The sequence below is a fragment of the Rhinopithecus bieti genome, unplaced genomic scaffold (assembly GCF_001698545.2).
Source record: "Rhinopithecus bieti isolate Rb0 unplaced genomic scaffold, ASM169854v2 scaffold_641, whole genome shotgun sequence".
NCBI classification, from domain to species: domain Eukaryota; kingdom Metazoa; phylum Chordata; class Mammalia; order Primates; family Cercopithecidae; genus Rhinopithecus; species Rhinopithecus bieti.
In genome coordinates, this window is record NW_016803417.1 from 807402 (window position 1) to 829145 (window position 21744).

The 21744-nt window shown below is 37.9% G+C and overlaps 1 protein-coding gene across 1 annotated transcript in view; it reads left to right on the forward strand.

Moving 5' to 3' along the window:
- RALGAPA2 (Ral GTPase activating protein catalytic subunit alpha 2) overlaps positions 1–21744 on the forward strand; it is a 318996-nt gene that overhangs the window by 135575 nt on the left and 161677 nt on the right. Inside the window, 2 exon segments of the mRNA XM_017882965.1 lie at positions 130–228; positions 463–618. Coding sequence (XP_017738454.1) covers positions 130–228; positions 463–618 — 255 coding nt within the window.

Below are 21744 nucleotides of genomic sequence, written 5' to 3' on the forward strand. Positions count from 1 at the left end.
TTACAGGTTTTCACTTAACTTATAGAAATGTAAGTGAAAGCAGCTATTTGGTCATGGAAAATAATGTTGAAATACTGTTAGGATAAACGTAATGTTACCTACCCTAAAATTCTCCTCTTTGTGAATTAGATACGGGATAATCTAGCAATAAGCCTGGATAACCAGTCTTCTCCATCTCCTCCAGTTTTGATCCCACCTCTCAGAATGTTTGCATCATGGCTATTTAAGGCAAGTGGATGTGTGTTTATTCCTTTATTGCAATTTCCTCTTCCTTTCTGAAATTGAGTTTGAAAAATGTAATTGCCCAAGACTGCATGTTTTGAAGACAGGCTGGGTCTTACTAAAGTCACTGCATCCCACATGTCCATAAACAACTCTTAAGGAAAACTGAGAAGTAAATGAAATGTTGAAATGCTCTGCACCTGGGCTTGATTTAATCTGGAAACATCATCTCCTTGACAGGCGGCGACACTGCCAAATGAATATAAGGAAGGCAAACTGCAAGCCTACAGGCTGATCTGTGCCATGATGACCAGACGCCAGGACGTTCTGCCAAACGCAGATTTCCTGGTGCATTTTTATCTTGTGATGCACCTGGGATTAACCAGCGAGGATCAGGTATTCTGCGACTCCTTTATTGTGATTGCCCATTAATTGGAAGTAGCATAGCATTCTTTAAAGGCATTAGTAAGATTTATGAAAATACATCAGAAGTGTTGAATTTCTCAGTAGCTTCAACTCTTTTACACACAGCAAGCACAGTGGTCTTTCAAAAATGTAAATCAGGTTTCACTTCCCTGCTTCTTCTCCCCACTGACTTTGCAATTGCGTTGTGCCAACCGAATTTTAATTTTATTCTATGGCCTCTATGATCTAACCTCTGCCTTTGTTGTCAACCTCAAAATACTATTATAACCACTTTTTGTTTGAGTTCTGCATTAAATATGGTTTGAAGAAAGTGGTACTGATCATTTAAAAATGTTTGAAAATTGTTGTTTTAGTAGTTAGGATGTTTTTGTGAAAGACTTTACGTGTAAGGTAGAAGACGAGTCCAGACATTTCTTGATAAGGAGTTATTTTAATTTCTCCCAGTGCAATTTAAGTTTGGTTCAAGTTCAAACAGAAAGGCCCAAGGAGCCACTAGCTACGTCCCCCTACTTGTAGGCCCTGGGTTTGGGGGATAGGATGTGGCCAGACCCTGACCTTCCTCCCCTGGGAAGACTTCTCCTAGTTGAGGGAGATTATGGGTAGGGACACATGGACTCTTGACTTGATGTAATTGTGCTTAAAATTGTTTTAAAAAATATGTTTTTAATTAAGTTAAGGTTCAATATCTTTTATAGTTCATAGTAGAATACATAAATCTTAAAGGGTGGTCCAATGCTAACAGTAATCCCAACATTCAGACTTCTGAGACAAAATGAGGATATCATAAATCTCTATTTAAAATCAGCCTATTGTTTAGGCTATTAGAAGCTTGAATTTTTATGTGAGTTTAATAGAGTTGACTGTTTTCTTTAACCTTAACAATTATTGTTATATATTTTAGAAGCCCTGACTGTCTGCAAAACAGAATTACTCTAATAAACTTTATTCCTTTGCCAAAAGAAAATTACGCAGAAGACCTAATGAAAGAAACTTTCTTCATTTAAGTTAAGAAATGTCTCTGGTAATTAGTTTAACTTTTGATCCACATGTCTAAATAGATCATAGTGGTTGTTCCAGAACTTATGTAATTCTAGAAACACATGTTATATTAATTATAAAAAGAAAGCATTTGCTGTAGAGAATACAGTTAAATTCAATTTTTTAATTAACTGTGTACCTGTGACTGTGTACCATCTCAGGGCTTCTATTTTGTGAGCATTCTCAAAGGGCCACACTTTTATATATCCTAACACTAAAAGGATTTATTTATGCAGAGAGAACCTTATGAAAGATGTCCTGTGTTTTTAAATAAATAATCATAAATAATTGTTTAAAATTGAACATTATCAGTTTTGTCTCACAAATAAAATCCAAGGTGGGTTTCTTCCTTTTGACTCTGGGTGGCACACTTGTCTGCACGACACAGCTTTGTGGTTCATGGGCCTTTGAACATTATGCTGTGTATGGCATGGTTGTTTTATGAAGTTCTTTCTTAAATCTGAAGGTATCAAAATTATGTCAGTAGTGACCAATAAAGTGTTGAATTAAATGAGTTATAAGATGCTAAAAATATTTTCAAACATAATGATGTTCATAGTAGTTGAAGACATTTTTTAGTTTAAAAAACAATTTGTAAAGTAGATATCTCACAAGTTGTGTTCTCTGGCAATCCTGGAAAGTTATAGTTTCATCTAATATGATAGAAAATTTATTATGTAAACAGACATGGCCATTTGTATCTTAAAAAATAATACATATATCAAACAGCCAGAAAAAAGTAGTGCATTCCAAAACAACTGTTTTTAGTATTTTTAACCAGTTTTAATTATCCTAATAACTTATGTAATACTAACACAATGAATTTATCAAGTAGTATTTCCCACGGTCCATATGTAACATGGGTTCGTGGTTGATTGCTGTGATCGAAAACATGGTTTGAAATGGCTTTATTTTTTCCTTGACAATGAATTTTTTAAAAATTGATGTTACCAGTTTACAAAATAATTGAGATTATAAACAGTTCCAGAATAACTATAAATTATCAAGAAAATTTGGCGTGACTTTCAAGGCTACCCAGCCTGCCTGTGAAGGAGTCTCCCGGTTCGCTTCCCTCTGCTCAGCTGCTTTGTGTCTGGTGGGCTGGTGGTGGTGCTTAGGGGTATTTATTTCTTCAGCACTCACAATGCTGGACTCTGTGCTGGGGACTGCATGATGTTGTACCATTGAATCTTCTCTGCAATTCAATTCAATAAATACCATGGCCTATTTTATTTTATTATTTTTTTTTAGAGGTGGGGTATCACTCCATTGCCCAGGCTGGAGCGCAGTGGCACAATCATAGCTCACTGGGCTCAAGCAGTCCTCTCATCTTGGCCTCCCAAAATGCTGGGATTACAGGTGTGAGCCATAGTGCCCAGGCCCCTGAGGCCCATTTTATAAATAATAAAGCTTCAAAAAGTATCTAAAACTTTTGCCCAGTGCCACAGGCTAAAAAGGCTGTTGGAATTCACATACAGGCTTGGCTTATTCCACCAGGAATTTTTTTTTTTTTTTTTTTTTTTTTATTGATTCACAGCTTGCGTGTTGGTGCAGCAGTCCTTGATGTTGTTTCTCCCTTCTGTTTTATTTTGCCTAGGCTCTGCCCTTGGTCCCACTCCACTTCAGAATCCTCCTTATTAAAGTACCCCGCCCCAACCTGGAAAGGCCTTTCCACAGTTGCCTTCTCAGTTCTTCATCGTCCTTCAGTTTCTCTTCTAAAGCTGTTTCTTGTTGTTCTTTGTTTTTCCTAACACTTAAGCAGCTTTTTCACGTCAGAATTCCCCAAAATAGTTTGACATGAAAGGACCTATGATTTGGATGTATTAAAAACAGTTTCTGTTAATTTCATGATTATTTAAAACAGATGGAAAGATCAATATGTGTGAAATGGAAAAGGACAGTTGAGGAAAGGAATTTTATTTTCATGTTTGTAAGAGCATATATCAGAGACTGGAAAGTTTCCTTTGCTTATTTGTGAACTGTTTTTTAACAATGACTTACAGATTTAATGTCTTAATGTAATTTATCTGTTATACATCAAAGTTAAATTCTCTTTTAAATGTAAAGCCTACATTAATGTAAAATTATTGTTGCAAATTTGCATATAGACATTTTGGGAAATGTGAGTCTTTGTCATTTTCGTCTATAATATTGTATTTTATAATGCACCAAAAAAGCATGAGGCCTCTCTCCAATGCAGAAGTGTTTGTTGTTCTGCCCTGAGGTAACATATTTGGATTGTAACAGCATAAAGTTAAGATCTAGTGTGATAGTGTGATAAAATGTCTTCGTTAACAGTGTGGACCTCAAGTCAGCTTGTCTGATTTCCAGTCTTGGCTTTGTTACTTATTAGCCAAATCATTTGGATTTGCTCTGCCTTGGCTCCCTTATCTATAGAATGAGGATAATAATGGTGCCTACCTTAGAGGGTGGTTTGAAGACTTGAAAGAGGTAAAACATGTAATGCATTCAGTCTGGATTTGATATGATCCCTCAGTAAGCATGAGCTCTTGTAATAATATTAAGGGTGAGGAGAAGAACAGCAACTCCATCATTTGTTTCTGATATCTTCAAGTGTTGATTTTTTTTTTTTATTTCCCTGTACATTTTCTTACTTTGAACATAATGATTTGACTGGAAAACGTAACTAGGCGTTGTGGAATTTTACAATGTGTGGAGAAATAACCACTCCCTGTGCTGTAGACAGGCATAAGTGCTGTAGACAGGCATACCGATTGATACATTTGTTTTACCCATGTATGCTTATGATCCAGAAATGCTTCTTTTATCTCCATGGCCATCAGCTCACTTTCCCTTCACTTTTCACCCACCCAATGAGCCTTCTGTACAAGGAAAGCTAGAAAGCTGAACACTGCATGTCCCAGACTCCTTGCAGCTGGGTTGGCACTGACCCAGATTCTGTCCAGCAGAGACACCAGCCAACATGGCACTTGAAAGTGGATGTGGGGAGTGGTGGGCAGCAGCACAGGGGGAGCTGGATCCTCCTGTCATGGAGGGTCTGCTCTGACACCAGCATCACTGGTGAGATTAGCAGACAGTGGACTCTGCTGGAACAGCCTTGTGATGTGGCTGGATGTTTCTGCTTAACAACTTTTTCCTGACTGTGGAGACTTGTGATTGGTTCCCTGGCACTTCTAGACATTCTATAAGCCATCTGACACCCTCATAGAAATTTCTTTCTTCTTAATCTCAAAACAGTGGATTCTCTTGTCTGCAAGGAAGACCCTGGCTCAGCCAGTAACTGCTCTGAAAAGTGCTGTGCTGGGCACTGGCAATACATGATCAGCACTGGTTCATATTTCAGTTGCTGAATGCACTTGAGCATTAATTTAATTTTTCTATTTTTAAAATTTTAGCCACATTTTGTAGGCAATACTATTTAGCTTGTAGGAACATTTTGCTTTCATTTAACTCTACATTTTTATGAACCTTTTGTCACATCAGTGTTAAAAAAAAACAAATTTTACACATCTTATATAGAGCAGTATTGTATCACAGAAGTCAAAGTAGTTCATGATTTTCTTAACGGATGTTACAACCCCCTCTCATGAGGTATATGATGGAATAATATAATAATAAACAGTCGTTTGTAAAAAGATCCCATGGGACCCCTCAGTGAGCATTAAAACTCAGCAGTGAGCTTTGAAAGCAAGGTGCAGGGGTGATACTTGTAAATTGGCCATACCTGACTCTTTTAATAACCTCAGACAGCCTGTATCATGCAGTCATATGTAATAATTGCATCACCTTTTCTCAGACAAAGAACTGATCTTTGCTAAAAATTTAGTCTTATAACTATAGAACCATATATATGTTAGATAAACATAAATTTCAAAGTATATTTAAGGTGAAACGTGAGTATTCACTTCCAGAAAAGGTAAAGAATTAAGATGGCAATTTGGGGGCCTTGTTTATCTCAAATCCCTGGAAATAATTTTAATACATGTCTCTCAAGTGCTCATTCTGTAAAGCAAGTGATTTTACCAAGGTTTTAATTTATAGGATTTTAACTCAACACTAGCAGACAAAGTACTTATTTGTGAATTTAAAGATCTAACTGATGTTCCGAGGATGAAATAATAACCTTGATGTGTATCAGTAGAGGAACTTTAGACCTTTTGAAGGCTGACTTTGTTAAAGCTTCATTTAAAAACAGTTTTAAAAAAAACACAAAAAACTATAGTCTTATACAATGAGTAAAAATAGGACTAATGTGGGGCCTTATTCCTAAGGTTTTTAAGAATTGGAAAATGTACTTCCAAGAATTCAGGAGATAAGATGTCTTCAGAATATATCAACTTTCAACAATAACATATGACTCTCATGGATGGCAGGCCTGATACTGGGAACTATAATACCTTAGAGCTAGACTTAGCTTTGTCACTCACTGGACATGGGGCCCTCACCTATCCACAAGTAGTCAAGTGAATGAATTGGGCTATAGAGCCTCTCAGACCTTTTCCTAATCATTAAGCATTCTTAGATCCTTCGATTTATTTTTAGGCATTTTATTATTAGGGTCACATCACTCCTTCCTAAATGTGGCACAAAGTTCAATGATCTTTTTGTGTTGAATATTTTTTCCTGCCATGGTAAAAACCTAGTCAGGTTATGAGAGTGTGAGATGCATAAACAGGTATCTGTAATATCCATCAGCTTGTGCAAAAAAACAAGTAAGTAGTGATATACATGTTATGAAAATTGGACTGTTGAATATCCTTTTAGCTAAGTTGATTTGAAAGCAGCTCACAGAGGAGAGGGGAATTAGCAGGACTTTCAAGGATGAATAGGATTGAGATAGTAGGACAAGAAGCATGATGGAGTTTCACATCAAAGATACAGAACTTTTCAGGCTGTGTTCAGGAACAATGAATGACGAGAGTGGCTTTGATTTAATGCCAGATACTTGCATAGAAATAATATGTGGTCATGAATCCAGGCAGCACTGTAGAGAGCCTTGATTCGAAGTAGTTTTCATCCCATGGAAAGTGCGGAGCTGTTGAAGGCTTTTGAGCATGATACTCCACATGACCAGAAGAGCATTTTAAGAAGCTTAAACCGCAGTGATAAAGTGGAGGTGAATTGTAAACTTGAAAGAATAATGACAACAAGCACAGAAAGGAAATTATTATAATAGCCCAGGAGCAAGGTAATGAGGGCTAACAAGGACTGAGACACAGATGGGGTTTGTGTATGTGTGTCTGTGTGTAAATTCCTTATATGTGTATGTATTTTGTATATATATGCACATATGTGTTTTGTGCGTGTGTGTGTGTGTGTATGTGAGTGAAATATGTTGGAGAGGTAGGATGTAGTACTGATTGGTAAACATCCTGAGAAAGTAGTATCCTGGCACAATTCCCATTATCTGTCAAGGCAAATGTTGATTCAGAAAGGCAGGATGATGAATTGAGAAAAGGAAGACCGGTGGGCATGATAGGATAAAGTGACTGTAAGTTTCAACTCATGTCTTGATGACCTTTCCTCACCTTGGACATTGTAGCACAGGATAGGCCAAATGGGTGCATCCAAGGATACACCAAGGGGTGTTCCCAAAGAAGTCTCACCTGTTAGGAATTAGAAATGTGCAGCAAAGATTTCCAGGGACATTTTCCCTCTACTTAAGAGAACATATTTTCTAATTCTGTTGGAATTCAAGCAGTTGGTATGCAAATTGTAAATGTATTTATAATTATTAAAATGGGATGTCTAAAGGGCTCTGTAATGTTTTTGTTAGCCAAGACATATATTTGTTACTAATTGTTTTGAAAGTAATGTGGCACTTAAAACAAATCCTTTTGTTTTCTAAAATACAACTTCTGACCTGACTTTACTTTATTCAAGTTAATGAAATGTTACTGACTATAAGGGGAATTTACTGTAGCAATAAACAAAACTTCCAAGTTTGATTTGGGTTTGATTGAAGGATAATATTTATAAGGACAGGTGAGATATGACACCCCTCTCCTGACATATATTGTTAAGTTAATAATAAATTCCTATTTGTGCTTATTGTACAAATTCAGAGTGATAAAATATAGAAGCTGTCATATAATTAATGTTACACCATCAGGTAGCATCCAGTGCCTTCCGAGTGTTTTCCATAAGGTTTTGTGGGAATGGACAAGCCACAGATTCATCAAAATTTATCAATGAAAATTTTATTATAACTTTATTCAGCTATCTATCACCATAAAGACTTCAGGTAGATGAGTGCACCAAAAATAAATATGAGATGTATTTTCTTTTCTTTTACAGCTGTAGAATCAATAATTATTTTCATTAATCTATAGACAGAGCCCACTTACACCTCAATGAGGAAAGTAAAAATATGTAGGAGGTAACAGATGGCAGAGGTTTCAGTTATGAGGTTTAACACATGTGCAGCGAACTTGTTTCACAGCTTTAAAAAGTGTAAGATGATAGCATGGAGGCTGATCCAGAGAGAAAAAAATCTACCCGACGGGCCAGAAACTACAGTTTTGTTTGATTTCCTTTGTTGGATTTAAAGGTGTAAAGACTTTCTTTCAAGTAAACATTATCAGAGATGAATATGAATTATGTATATTTGGCCCAAAGTCTTCCAGTATTTAATAAGACATGCTACATGAAATAAAGCATAAAAATAGTATAGCAACTCTCAGTATATGTGGGAAAAGGAAAGATTTTGTTCTTACTAAACTGTTACCGTGTGATATCGTGTATCAGTTGGCATACATTTTTCAGTTGAGAATGTGTTCTTTTGCTCTGAGGTTTCTCTCTGGAAGGAGACTCTACTGTGGCCTGTCACAGAGCCCAGGTCACCGGAATCTTTTTTAATAGAGTCACTGGAGTGCGTTCTGTCTTTTCCCAGAGAGGGTAGATGCTCAGTAAATACATTGATAGATAGAAAATTGAAGGAAAAAAAAAAAAGACCTTCTTCTGAGACTGGCTATTCCAAATCCACATAGCATTATGGGGTATAATGGATAACCAAATCTGCCGAGCTGAGCCACTTTGGTTGAAATTTTGGCTCCAACTATCAGTTTCAAGGCAGGCGTTAGCTTTCTACTGTGGTGAGCTAGTCAACTTTCGTTACCCTAGAACAGTGATTCTTGGGGGGCAGGGGAATTTTGCCCCCTCCAGGGAACATTTGGCAATGTCTGGACATTCCTTTGGTTGTCATAACTAGAGGAGGGAAATGTACTGTCATCTAGTAGGTGAAAGCCAGGGATGTTGTTAAATATTCTATAGTGCACAGAAACACAACAAGGAATTTATGACCAATAATGTTAGTAGCACTGAGGTTGAGAAACCTTGCCCTAGAGGAATACTTCTGCAGATGACATTGTCCTAAGAGCTAGGTAATATAAATTAAATGATACAACTCAGTAATCAAAGACAGTAGGAAAGTCTCACTTTCTTAGCTTAACCAAGGAAATAAATGCATATGAAAATTTAACCAGGAAGATTAAGAGAGTCAGTGTTTCAGGTTGAGTTAAATGAATTTTCAACGAGGGTTCAGCTTACTAATTTCTCTGTCTAAAAAAAAGTCAATTTAAGAAATAAAACATGGAACGTTCTGATTAATTCTGAAGTTAACATGAAAATTATCTGAGGTGAATTTTGCCTGGAAGCCCAAAGTAGAAAGTTGTATGGCCTGCATCTGCAAAGCCCAAGGCACTGTATGTATGAAAGGAGGCAGGAAAGGGGCTCAGATTCCACTTCTTGCATGAACACTGCCTGAGTAGCTAAGAGGAAGTGGGATGGCTGAGAGAACAGCTTGTGTGGAAAAGGGTTGGTGCATGGAAACAGATAATTGCTTTCTTCAAATGTCTGAAGCAGTGCTGTGTGGAGAGAGACTGTTTTACCTCCAGAGCCAGGACTAATAGGTAGATTCCAGCTCATCATCAGGAGACACTAAATCCAGTTTTCTGTTCAAATATGGCAGGCGATAGATTCTGCGTTTATAAGCCTTTCAAGCTCTAAAGTATTCAGTCCAAGGCTGTCTGACCCTCTAGGACAGCCTCAGAAAGAGGGAACATTCACTTTAGAGCTTGAGCCCTACCTAGCCTTGCACTCAAGTCACTGCATCCATGAATCAGTGACCACATACATAGCCTGTTTGGCTTGTGCTGCTTATTCTGTGAAATGAGTTTCTGATGACTCTGGGACTTTGGGAAGGTGAAGATAGCTAGGCCTTCAGTAAGCACTGGTACATTTCACTGTAGAAGGGATTTTCCTGCTCTTTGGAATATAGCTGTTGACCTGTAAGAGCATCTTTTCTCATTTAGAATTCGATAAAGACTTCAAGAAATGTTACATTTTTCTCCAGGTGCAGAGGCACTGAGAGACACAGGGATAGCTTCTAGAGACATTTCAAGTGCTGAAGTTATACTTGGGGAAGGAGGATACATTAACTCCCATTTAGAGAGGAATGATTTTTGAATATAAGAGATTTAAATCCTGACTGTGGTTTATAATTCATAAAGGGGAGACTTGGATAGATGGAAGTAATGTCAAGAAAAGCATTTTAAATTGCAGTTTTGTTTCTGTGACAAAAGCGCTCTCCTTGTGGGGAATAATCTCTTTTGTCTGTTGATTTCTTTTTTAATACATAACAATAAGTGGTATTGTGGTAATTGCAGATTTTTCAGCTATTAATGCTATTTACTGAAACACATTTTAGAGAGAACATTGTTTTCTAAAGAAGCAATAAATAACAGTTTTTCTTTTGTTCTCCTATGGAAAAAATATCCTTTAGTAGGTATTTGTGGGCTAAAGAAATGTTAGCAAAAGAGAACCTTTTAATAATAAGACATTAAAACAAAATACCTACCATTTTCCTGTGTGCTGGAGTCTAGTTGAACACATGCAGCATGGTCCCTTCATCAAGACCCAATGCCTTGTGCCACCTATTTGCTTCCCTTCCTTGGTTCCCATGGCATACCCGCTGTTCCCATCATGCAGGAGCCCTGTGTTCTCGGTGGCCTCACTCTTAGCTATGAGTAGCTCTCCCCTTCCCTAACAGGTCATTGCTGGAAGGCAGGGGCTGCCGCAGAGCCTCACAGCAACTAACATGGTACCTTCAACTCAGTTAGCACTTGAGAATTTCAAATGATCCTGGAAAATTAATATTTTAATAAGATCGTGAATAAAAGTTGCTGTTATTTAATAAAAATAATAATTATGAACTTTGGAATTTACAAAATGCTTTCAGATACGATCTTCTTTGCCCTTTTGAAGAGTATAACAGGGCATGATGCACTTTCATTCCCATTTTACAGATGACGAAATTGTTGTTCAGAAGGTAAAGTATCTTCCCAAGTTCAGATAGCAAATGAGTTGTATCTTTTACTGGAATTTTATCTTTAAAGCCCTCCTCCTTCTATTTCCACATTAGCTAAAAAATCTACACTTAAAACATCTTCGTTTAAAAAAAAAAGTTGTGTTTAAGCCCCTAAAATGAATTTTGTTATGTGTACGTTAAAAATCAAAATGTAAAATAAGTATTCCTAGAATTTGAAGCAGCAAGCCATTTGTCCACTATTTAGAGGTCGATTGACCTCTTTGCTTTCTGCCATGGTGAAATTTGTATATGGTGGGCTTTTCATCCTAGGATGGACGGGACAGGTGTAGTGTCGGGTTTGTGGGTATTGCCGCTTTGCTAATGGATCTGGCCTGAGGTTTCTCCATAAGCAGATTGGTAGAGCTGGCTTCCTTTGGGATTGTTCTCTCAAATTTAAGCCATTCTTGAGAGCTCTTTGTCTAAACACAAATTGTCTAAATGGGAGGGGTGAGAGATTGTCATTCTAATTCATCCAGGCTTCCACCCACATTAGTGGAGACTCCCAGAATTGAATGACCACAGGGTTGCCCTCTGTTTTTTTGCAGAACACAAAAATGTTGAGAGCTTCAGTTTTACTGCTTTGTGCAGGTGGAGTAATTTTACTTGTAAGAAAATAAACTAGAGAGCATGCATTTTGTGTTTTCTTAGAATGAAAAGAATGGATAATAATCGTATTCTAACATTTATCTCTTTACTGATATGGGAACAAACCAGAAGATGTGGGAAGTAACAAACAGAAATCATTTTTCTGTTGTTAATCTGTTCTTGGGCATAGGCTGGGAAACATCCTGGCAAAAGTCAGTACCATGAATCAGACTCGTTTTCACCCAAACCTGAGAGCCAGGCTTCCCGATTTCACCTTATGAGAAGGAAACATGTTTAAATGCATGGGACACGCTAGTCTGTGATGGCATTAGAAGCCCTGAGCTTTTTTTTTTTTTAAAGTAGAGTTGAGATCACAGATAAATGAGCATAGAAGCCACAAAGAACTGGTATATGTTCTCTAGTGTTCATTTTCAGGGAAGAATGGGAATCTTGATTTGTTGCTGGAATCTTGGTAAATTTCTTTTTCTTTTTTTTCCCCAAAAGATCTTTCTAATGCATTTCCCCTCAGCGCCTCCAGCCTCCTCACATAATTCCACACCCCCTTATCCCCCATGCCCAGTAATTTCCTAAGAAGATGGCTTTGGTGGAAGACCTGTCTTTATTTTGAAGATAGCATTTTATGAGCCAGTTCCTTCGTCTGATAATACTTCTATGCGAGTAGGAGTTATGTGTTTATTTTGGAAGCGTATTTTAAGCTGAAGCAATCATTTGTTGACTTCACTTGAAAGTATAGTTTTAAAAGGTGTTATTTGCATTTTTAAATGATTATTAGGTGAAGTGAGTGAGATGAAAGAATTCATGTTTCAAAACTAAGTAAGTCCTCAAACTAGTGCTGTGCAGTCTGGGCGCGGTGGCTTATCCCTGTAATCCCAGCACTTTGGGAGGCCCAGGCAGGTGGATCACCTGAGGTCAGGAGTTCAAGACCAGCCTGGCCAACATGGTGAAGCCCCATCTCTATGAAAAATACAGAAAATTAGTCAGGTGTAGTGGCGGATGCCCGTAATCCCAGCTGCTTGTGAGGCTGAGGCCGGAGAATTGCTTGAACCCAGGAGGCAGAGGTTGCAGTGAGCCGAGATTGCGCCACTGCACTCCAGCCTGGGCAACAAGAGCGGAAACTTCGTCTCAAAAAAATAAAAAATAAAAAAATAGTGCTGTGCACTATATATGAGGCCCATTATTCAGGAATATTAAATGGTGCTTCATTGACCCTGACTTAACATTTTCCCTTCCTGTAAGGAACAGACGTGCTTGGGTTTGTGTTTAAACCTTGCTGGTAACTGCAGTTCTGGCCTTGATTGATGCTGTTCTCCGTGTCTGTTAAATTAAAAGATTGAATGATAATCTCTTGGATCTCTTTTCTAAGTTTTTGTGGTTCCAAAGGAATAATTTAAATACCTTTGTTACCCAAATTCAGTAGTGTTGTATTTTCCCTACTGATATTTTCTACTTCATTCTGGGGGTAACATAGTGTGCAGTTGGGTCCTAATCTAGATTCCAACATTAGAATGAGAAGATTATTTTACTTGACATCATTGGCAGTGTCGATTAAATCTTTACTATGTCCTTGCAGCCGTGACATTAAGGAACACCTGACTGTGTTAAGTCTGTGGTTTCACCCAAGTGTTTCTTTTTAATATTCTAAGAATGTATTTCTAGCAGATGCATTCTTGAGACGGTGTGAATAATAAACCTGGGAAAAGTATAGTTTTCTGACTCTGGAGTACCTATATTTGTGTGTGCACATTTGACTCATTTTGGCAATTCTTACCTTAGTATTTACTTACATGATTATGCACTGTTCAGTGCATCTTACTTACCCTTTTTTTTTTTTTTTTTTTTGAGATGAAGTCTCCCTCTGTCACCCAGGCCGGGGTGCAGTGGCACAATCTTGGCTCACTGCAACCCCCCTGCCTCCCAGGTTCAAGCAATTCCCTGCCTCAGCCTCCTGAGTAGCTGGGATTACAGGTGCCTGCCACCACACCTGGCTAATTTTTGAATTTTTAGTAGAGATGGGGTTTCACCGTCTTGGCCAGGCTGGTCTTGAACTCCTAACTTCAGGTGATCCACCCACCTCGACCTCCCAGAGTGCTGTGATTGCAGGCATGAGCCACCACGCTCGGCCACCCATCCTTTTATCTGTGATGGCAGTGACCCTGTTTTTGCTTCTGCTAGAGAATATTGTAAAGCTGTAGAGGAGGGGGTGGAGGAGACAAACAGAGACACTTGCCTCAGTTTAGCCTCTTCTAAGACAAGCAGCTGGGCATCTCAGAAAAAGATTTTAGTATCCTCCTACCCCAGCCCTCCCTCATCCCCAGCCCCCAGTAACTTTCTTGGTGCTGTATGAATGCCTTTCTGTGTAGACTTATCCCTGAGCTTTGGCCATGAGGCCTGATCTTCTTTTGGAGTGCTGTACCAGCGTCTAGCACTTAGAACACCTTACACATGAGTCTGATGCAACTGAGTCGCTTCCACTGTTATCACTTACTGGCAACAACTTGTTGAAGCCCTCATTTGCTAAAGTCTCATTGTGAGGATTTAATAACTGCTCTTGAGCATCTGCATCAACCTCATTAAGCAAGCCTGTTGTACAAACTGTAATGGTGTAGATTTGAAGCTTATCAGGGTCATGACTAAGACAGTCATTACATAGTCAGGCCACAGCATCTTCAAGGCACTGTTGGTGCAGCTGGTAAGTCACTTCTCTCCATGACCTTACAACAGTTTTCCTCATCTTATGGAATTATAAATGTGCCAGAATTTCCTAATAGGTTTGCCCTCTCCCTGTCAGTCTCCTCAGTGAGCTGTGAAGTGCCCATTATAGGAAGCACACGTGAAAGACAGCAGCCCCTCTTGATCTGTGGGCTTCAGGCAGGGTGTTACGTTGGTCAGAGAAAAGGGGCTTTATGTTTTGTTCATATAGCAAAGGACTTGGAGCTGAGGGAGCGAGCTGATTCATGTGATGGAGAGTCATTTCTTTCTTAGAGGCCCTGATCTCACAGCACCCTGAGCATCCTTGCAGAAAGCACTCATTTGCTGCTGCAAAAATGTATTGCAAAAAGGTTGCTCTGGGCTTGTTTGCCACATCATAGGCTCTGGCTTTCTTCTCACCAAAGAAATAACAGGCATTTCCATTTTAAACTCTGATGTTCTCCCTAAGATCAGGGACAAGACAAGGATGTCTTTTCTCACCACGTTTCAACAGTGTACCAGAGTTTCTAGACAGGGAAGTTAGGTAAGAAAATGAAATAAAAGCCATTCAGACTAGAAAGAAAAATGAAAGATATGTATATTGAAAGACTGTATGATCTTGTATTTGGAAAAGCTCAAGAAATACACACACACTTAAAAAGGAAACCTACTAGAACTAATAAATTATGTAAGATTGCAGGATACAAGATCAATATATAAAAATCAACTGTATTTTTATACAGCAGAAATAGACAATTTGAAAATGAAATTAAGAAAGCAATCATATTTACAGTAGCACCAAAAAGAATCAAATACTTAGGAATAAATTTAACCCAGGACTTGCAAGATGTATACACTGAAAACTGCAAACCTTGCCATAGAACATTAAAAACTACTTAAATAAATGGAAAAATATCCGTGGATCAGAAGACTTAATATTATTAAAATAACAATACTCTCCAAAGTGATATGTAGCTTCCATACAATCCCTATCAAAATTTCAATGGTGTTTTTTGCAGAAATGGAAAAACTGATCCTAAATTTCATATGGAATTGCAGGGAATCCTGAATAACCAAAGCCATCTCAAAAAGGAACAAAATTAGAGAATTACTAGTTTCCTATTTCAAAAGATCCTAAAAAGCTAGAGTAATCCAAACAGTGTTGTCCTGTTAAAAGGTTAGACTTATAGATCAATGGAATAGAACTGAGAGTCTAGAAGTAAACTTATACGCCCATAGTCAGCTGATTTTTTGACAAGGGTGCAAAGACAATTCAGTTGGAAAAGAATAGTCAATTCAACAGGTGATGCTGAGACAACTGTATACTCGCATGCAAATGGATGAAGTTGGACCCCTACCTCACACCATATACACAGATTAACTCAAAATAGTTCTATGTCCTAAGTATAAGAGCTAAAATGGCAAAACTCTTAGAAAGGAAAGGACTAAATCTCCGTGACCTTGGATTTGCCAATAGACTTTTAGATATGAAATCAAATATGCAAGCAACAGAAGAAAAAATGGATAAATTATCATTCATCAAAATTAAAATATTTTGTGCTTCAAAAGATGCTGTCAAGCAAGTGAAAATACAACCCACAAAATATTTGAAATTATATAGCTGATTAGGGCCTAGTAACCAGAATATATAAAGAAGTCTTACACAACCAGGCGCAATGGCTCATTCCTGTTATCCCAACACTTTCGGAGGCTGAGACAGGTGGATTGCTTGAGGCCAGGGGTTTGAGACCTGCCTGGACAACCTGGTGAAACCCCACCTCTACCAAAATACAAAATTAGCCAGCCTTATAACCTAGTCTCAAAAATAAACAAATAAATGAAAATTTAAAAAATTAAAGAAGTCTTACAACTCAGCAACAAAAAGACAGCCCAAATAAAAAATGGGTGAAAGATACAGACTTAAACTTCTCCAGAGAAGATATAAAAATGGCCAAGAAGAAAATGAAAAGGTGCTTAGCGTTATTATTCACCAGAGAAATTCAAATCAAAACCAGTCAGCAAAAGGTAGAAACAGCTTAAATGCCCATCAGCTGATGAAAAGATGAACAAAATGTCATATATCAATACAATGGAATATTAATTTGAAGGAATTAAGTATTATTAACTAAGAAGGAATAAAGTATTATGTGCCACAATATGGATGAACCTTGAAAACATGTTAAGTAAAAGAAACCATACACAAAATGCCATATATACTGTAAGATTCCATATTCTGAAATATCCGGGGTAGGCAGATTCATGGAGACAGAAAGTAGACTAGTAGTTGCCAGTTACTGGGTATATGAGAAATGAGAAATAGCTGCTGGTGGGTATAGGCTTCATTTTGGGGTAATGAAAATGCTCCCAAATTAGTTAGTGGCAGCAGTTGCACAATTCTGTGAATACACTAAAAACTACTGAATTGTACACTTTATAGGGTGAACTTCATTATATATGAATATATATCTTGAAGCTGTTACTAAAAGAAAGAGGCAGGTTAGACATATTAGTGACTTATCAACTTCTTTATAAAATAAAATTCATGTACAGTGTTCCTTAAGTAAATCTATATCCCACATGTTTTGAAGCAGAACAGTCCATCTTCATCTGTTTAAAGGCCAGCCAAGTTTTTCTTTATAGATAAGCAGTTATAAAAAATATTCAAGGTTCTCCTTTTGGGCTTGAGCATCACAGTGCCATCTGTCTACTTGTTCTGTCACTCCTGAAATCCTGATGCTGTGCAAATGCTCAGAACAGCTCCTTTGGCCTCAGGAATTTATTGCATGTTTCCCATTCCCTAAGGCATGCTGCTGTCAAGGAAATTCAATGTCTTCTTCATAGCAGTTCTGCTGGTGAGAAGTTCTAGGTATTATGTTTTGTTTGGTTTTGATATTTTTTAAGACAGGTTCCCTATCTGTCGCCTGGGCTCGAATGCAGTCTTACAATTACAGCTCATTGCAGCCTTGATGTCCCAGGCTCAAGTGATCCTCCCAGCTCATCTTCCCAAGTGGCTGGGACCACAGGAGTGTACCACACCACACCTGGGTAATTTTTTTTATTTTTTGTAGAGGCAGGGTCTTGATATGTCACCCAGGCTGGTTTTGAACTCCTGGGCTCAAATGATACCCCACCTTGGCTTCCTAAAGTGCTAGAATTATAGGTATGAGCCACCATGCCCAGCCACTAGGTAGTTTTGATTCTCTAGGTGCACAACCCAATTACTCTGTCCTGTAATATTTCTCCTGACTTTTGTAACATAGTTGTACTCTAGGAAGTCACATTGTGTACAACACTTGTTAAAATCTCTGCTTTTTTCCCCAGACAGATGTACCAAGTTAGCCATTTTAACACATAATGTAAAGCACATACCATCTATTTGGCCTCAATCATGAAAGTAATTGATGTAATCAGCTTTGTCCTGCTATCTTTTTATTCTCAGCGACTTCTGGAAATGAAGTATTGGTGCTGTGCTCTGCCGTGTTTTTTTTTTTTTTTACAGGTCATGTTGATTTGATTTATTTTTTAGTCATCAGAAGCCAGGTAGCAACTTGTGGTATGTAAAGTATGTCCTTGTGCCCTAAGCTGAAGGAGCAGAGACCCACTAGCAGAAATGAGAAAATCAGGCTTCGGAGCTTTGAGGTATCTTCAAATCTGGTCTTCTGGTAACTAAAAATTTCTCGTCACTCAGCATTTCTGAGCGTCAGCAGGCGGGCAATAACTAATACTTAAAAATATGTCCAGAAGTACTACAGGATCATGGCTGTCTTCATTGTTAAAGTTTAAATTATAATCATATTTAGTATGAATGTGTTCCTCTGCATTCACATTTTTTATAATTAATTATCCAAGTATAGAATGAATCATACCTTTTTGTTAGCCAGATTACTGGGATAAACGGATCCCAACCTTACCCTCTTTACCAAATAAAAGAGCTTCCTATAGAATTTCTTAGGTAAAAGACAGGCATCTTCTCTAAAAAACAGTGATGAATTCATCTAACTGTGTAGTGTTTAGTTTTCTTTAAGTAAAAAGTTAAATGAGGAATTGAGTGATTTTTCATATGCAGATTTTATTTCTTGATGATTTGTCTGGCCTCGTGGAGGGACGGAGTGACTTTAGGTGGAATAACCGGATCTGTTTACTCTTGAGAAGCAGGCGCAAGTCCACGAAGGAAAGGCAGGGAGACAGATGGCTGGCTATTGTGTTACAACCATCATCTGCTGGGCCCTGAGCAAATATTAAGTGAATAATATATATGTAATTGGTGTGAAAGTACAGTTGCAACATTTCTAATACGGTTTGGAGGAGGGCTACTTCTTGAACATTTGTGTTTTATAGAATGCTAAGTTGAAATGTTTTTGTTTTTAGGGTTAATCCATTTTAAACTGCTTTAAAGTGAACATGTTCCCCCCATTTTGACACCACTGTGCAATATTTTGAATGGAAATGGCCTGTAATCGCCCTTTTTTATTTTCCATAACAACATGAGCACTAAATTATAGCTGTGCAATTATGTAAACAATGGAAATGCTTCCAGAATGAATCCTTCCTTTTAAATTTTCATTTTGTGTAATTGTTGGAAGGTTTGGAGCCATAATAAACAAAATTATTTTACACATTTATCGCTCTAAAGGTCAATTATAAGGGAACTAAAGAAACAACACTATGCAAAATGAATAAACCAATTTCTGTTGCCATCACCATATGTTTTCTTATCGCTTATGGTTTTCCAGTTACTGTGTACATAGCATTCAATTAAAGCGATTCATTTACCAGGCTGAATATGGTTTGTGTTTATAGAACTGTGCTTTGGAGGAGAGGAAACAACACGCCTCTATTTGAATTACCTGATTTTTTGCAAGATCAGTGATAAGAGACAGATGTTCTCACCAGTCACTTTCTCATAACCAGAATCTTTTGATAAGCTGCAAATTCACAATTATCATCTTAGTGATCTTTTCACACTCAATGTATAGTATGCACTTGGACTTTTAACCAGAACAAGAGAAAAATATTAGTTTGGTGACCTGTTCACTATATTGCAACATTTTGCAGAATGAATTTTAATTTCTTTGAATAAAAGCATGTGAAAGATCTTTGTCTATGTATCATATGTTCAACTCTCAAAAATAAACCTCATTTTATTTTAGATTCCATATATCATTGAGCCTATTGTTTAATTTGTGGTTTAGTCTATTTAACGTGTGAAAAAGAGACTAATTCTTGCTATAAAACTAACTTGAACTTCTTTGTATTAAGTTCTAGAACTCCTTAGACAAATGAATCCTAGAAAATCTAAAATGATAATTTTCTTGTTTTTCTTGTAGTATTTGCCTTGAACACTGTGGCTAATTGCCGTAATGCTTTGTTAAGAGTGTTGCTTGAAAGCACTAATTTCTAGAGCTTTTGAATTTCTGGGATAATGTGTGATCTAAGAGGCTTATTTGTGTGCCACCTTTGAAGTGTCTTAAACTATTCTTTCTGTAGATCAGCAAAGTAATAGTTCACTGAATTATATAAACTACACCTGTAAAGTAAATTTTACAAAGTAAAACTCTTCAGAGTCCTTCTCTTTTTGAAAAATAATTATTTAATTGCTACTCTATTTACCTCTTTATGGCTCTTTTCATTTTACAAAGGCGTATGTTCTTATCTGCTATCCCATTACATACAACTCCGTAAGGGAGTATCATTCCATTTTATGGCAGAGAAGCATGAAGCTCTGGGTATGACATGTTCTGCCCACAGTCACACAAGGTTTTGAACCTAGGCCTCATGGCTCAAGTTCTAGAGTTCTTTTCACCATGCCGGAGTGCAGGGCTGTTTCTCACTAGCCATCTCCGTGGAGGCAGCGCTGAATAGCATCGAATCACACAGTAGAAAGGATGGCCCCTTTCCTCCTCTCTGCAGGTCCTGTGATACTCTTAGGTAGGCCAGCTGGAGTTGAGAGAAGTTCTCTCACACCACCCTGACATTGCATTCTGTGCTCATATTTAACAAGGAGAGCTGGTCTCAGACCCAGAGTCTTCATCAGAGGATGGTATTTTTAGCAAAAATTTAGCAGCATTGGTTGCTGTCATTGTATTACTTGAGTTACTTTTTACTTATGAGAAAGGATACACATAAGTTTTTCAGAACAATTGGGCCATTATTCTAAGCGAAGTAACTCGGGAATGGAAAACCAAACATTGTATGTTCTCTCTCATAAGTGGGAGCTAGCTCTGAGTACGCAGAGGCATAAGAATAATACAGTGGACTTTGGGGACTTGGGGGAAAGGGTGGGAGATGGTGAGGGACAAAAGACTACAAATTGGATACAGTGTTTACTGCTTGGGTGATGGGTGCACCAAAATCTCACAAATCACCACTAAAGAACTTACTCATCTGACCAAATAGCACCTGTTCCCCAAAAACCTATGGAAATAAAAAAATTAAAACATGAGTCACTTTGAAAACCCTGTTAGGCAAGTAATATTCACTTTGGACAGGAAGATGGCAAAAGGCATGAGGGTTGCATATGAATGACTGATGTCTGAGAGCATCAAACTGTCCCATGTATATATAAAGCCCTGGAGGCTGTGAGGAAGGTTTCAGATTTTATTATATTTTCAAAGACTCCTGTTATAGCTGTGTCTTAATGTATGGTGGGGAAGGTGAAAGAAGGATTCTACTGAGTTAGGAAATCAGTGGGGCGTTTTGTGGACGTCCTGCTGCTGGGAATATGCAGTGGCTCTTCTTTGAGTACCACATGGTTATTCCTAATTTTAAAATGTTATCACAAAGATACAATCTTCGAGTTGTTCCATTTCAGTGTGGAGAAGCAACATAAGCAGGCATATGGCCATAATTTGGCTGACTGGTCATATAGTTCCCTCTTTAACCCCCCCCGTTTACCCTCCCCCAGTGCTGTCTTTGGCGACTTCACACAGGCACTGTGTCTCCTCAGGGCGCTGTCTTACGTGGGTGGCAGGGTAGGGTAGGCTAGCCATCTGTTATTTTGCCCTCTTTTTCCAACCTTCTTGCTCATAGTAGCAGGTTCAGTTGAAGTGATTGGCTGAAGTCCAGGGAGTAGGGGAGCCATGTGACTTTATCTCAGCTACTTGCCTATCTACTGTCTTTAGCATCAGTATAGCAGCTGAGTAATATTTTTTGAACGCCCTATTTTACAGATTATTGCCTTTATACATACAAATCTTATGATGCAAAATGGATTCCTTTACAAATTGTGGTGTTAGCTTGTTAAAGGATTTAGTTCATAATTCCCATAAATTTAGCCTAGAAAAGCATTTTTTAATTAAAACTCTAAATTCCAGTGGTGAAAATGGGCTTATTTGATTCAAATATGTGCTAAAGATTTTTAAAGCCCACAAGCTGCAAGGTTTAGTTTCCCGTCTTAACAGATGGAATTAACACAA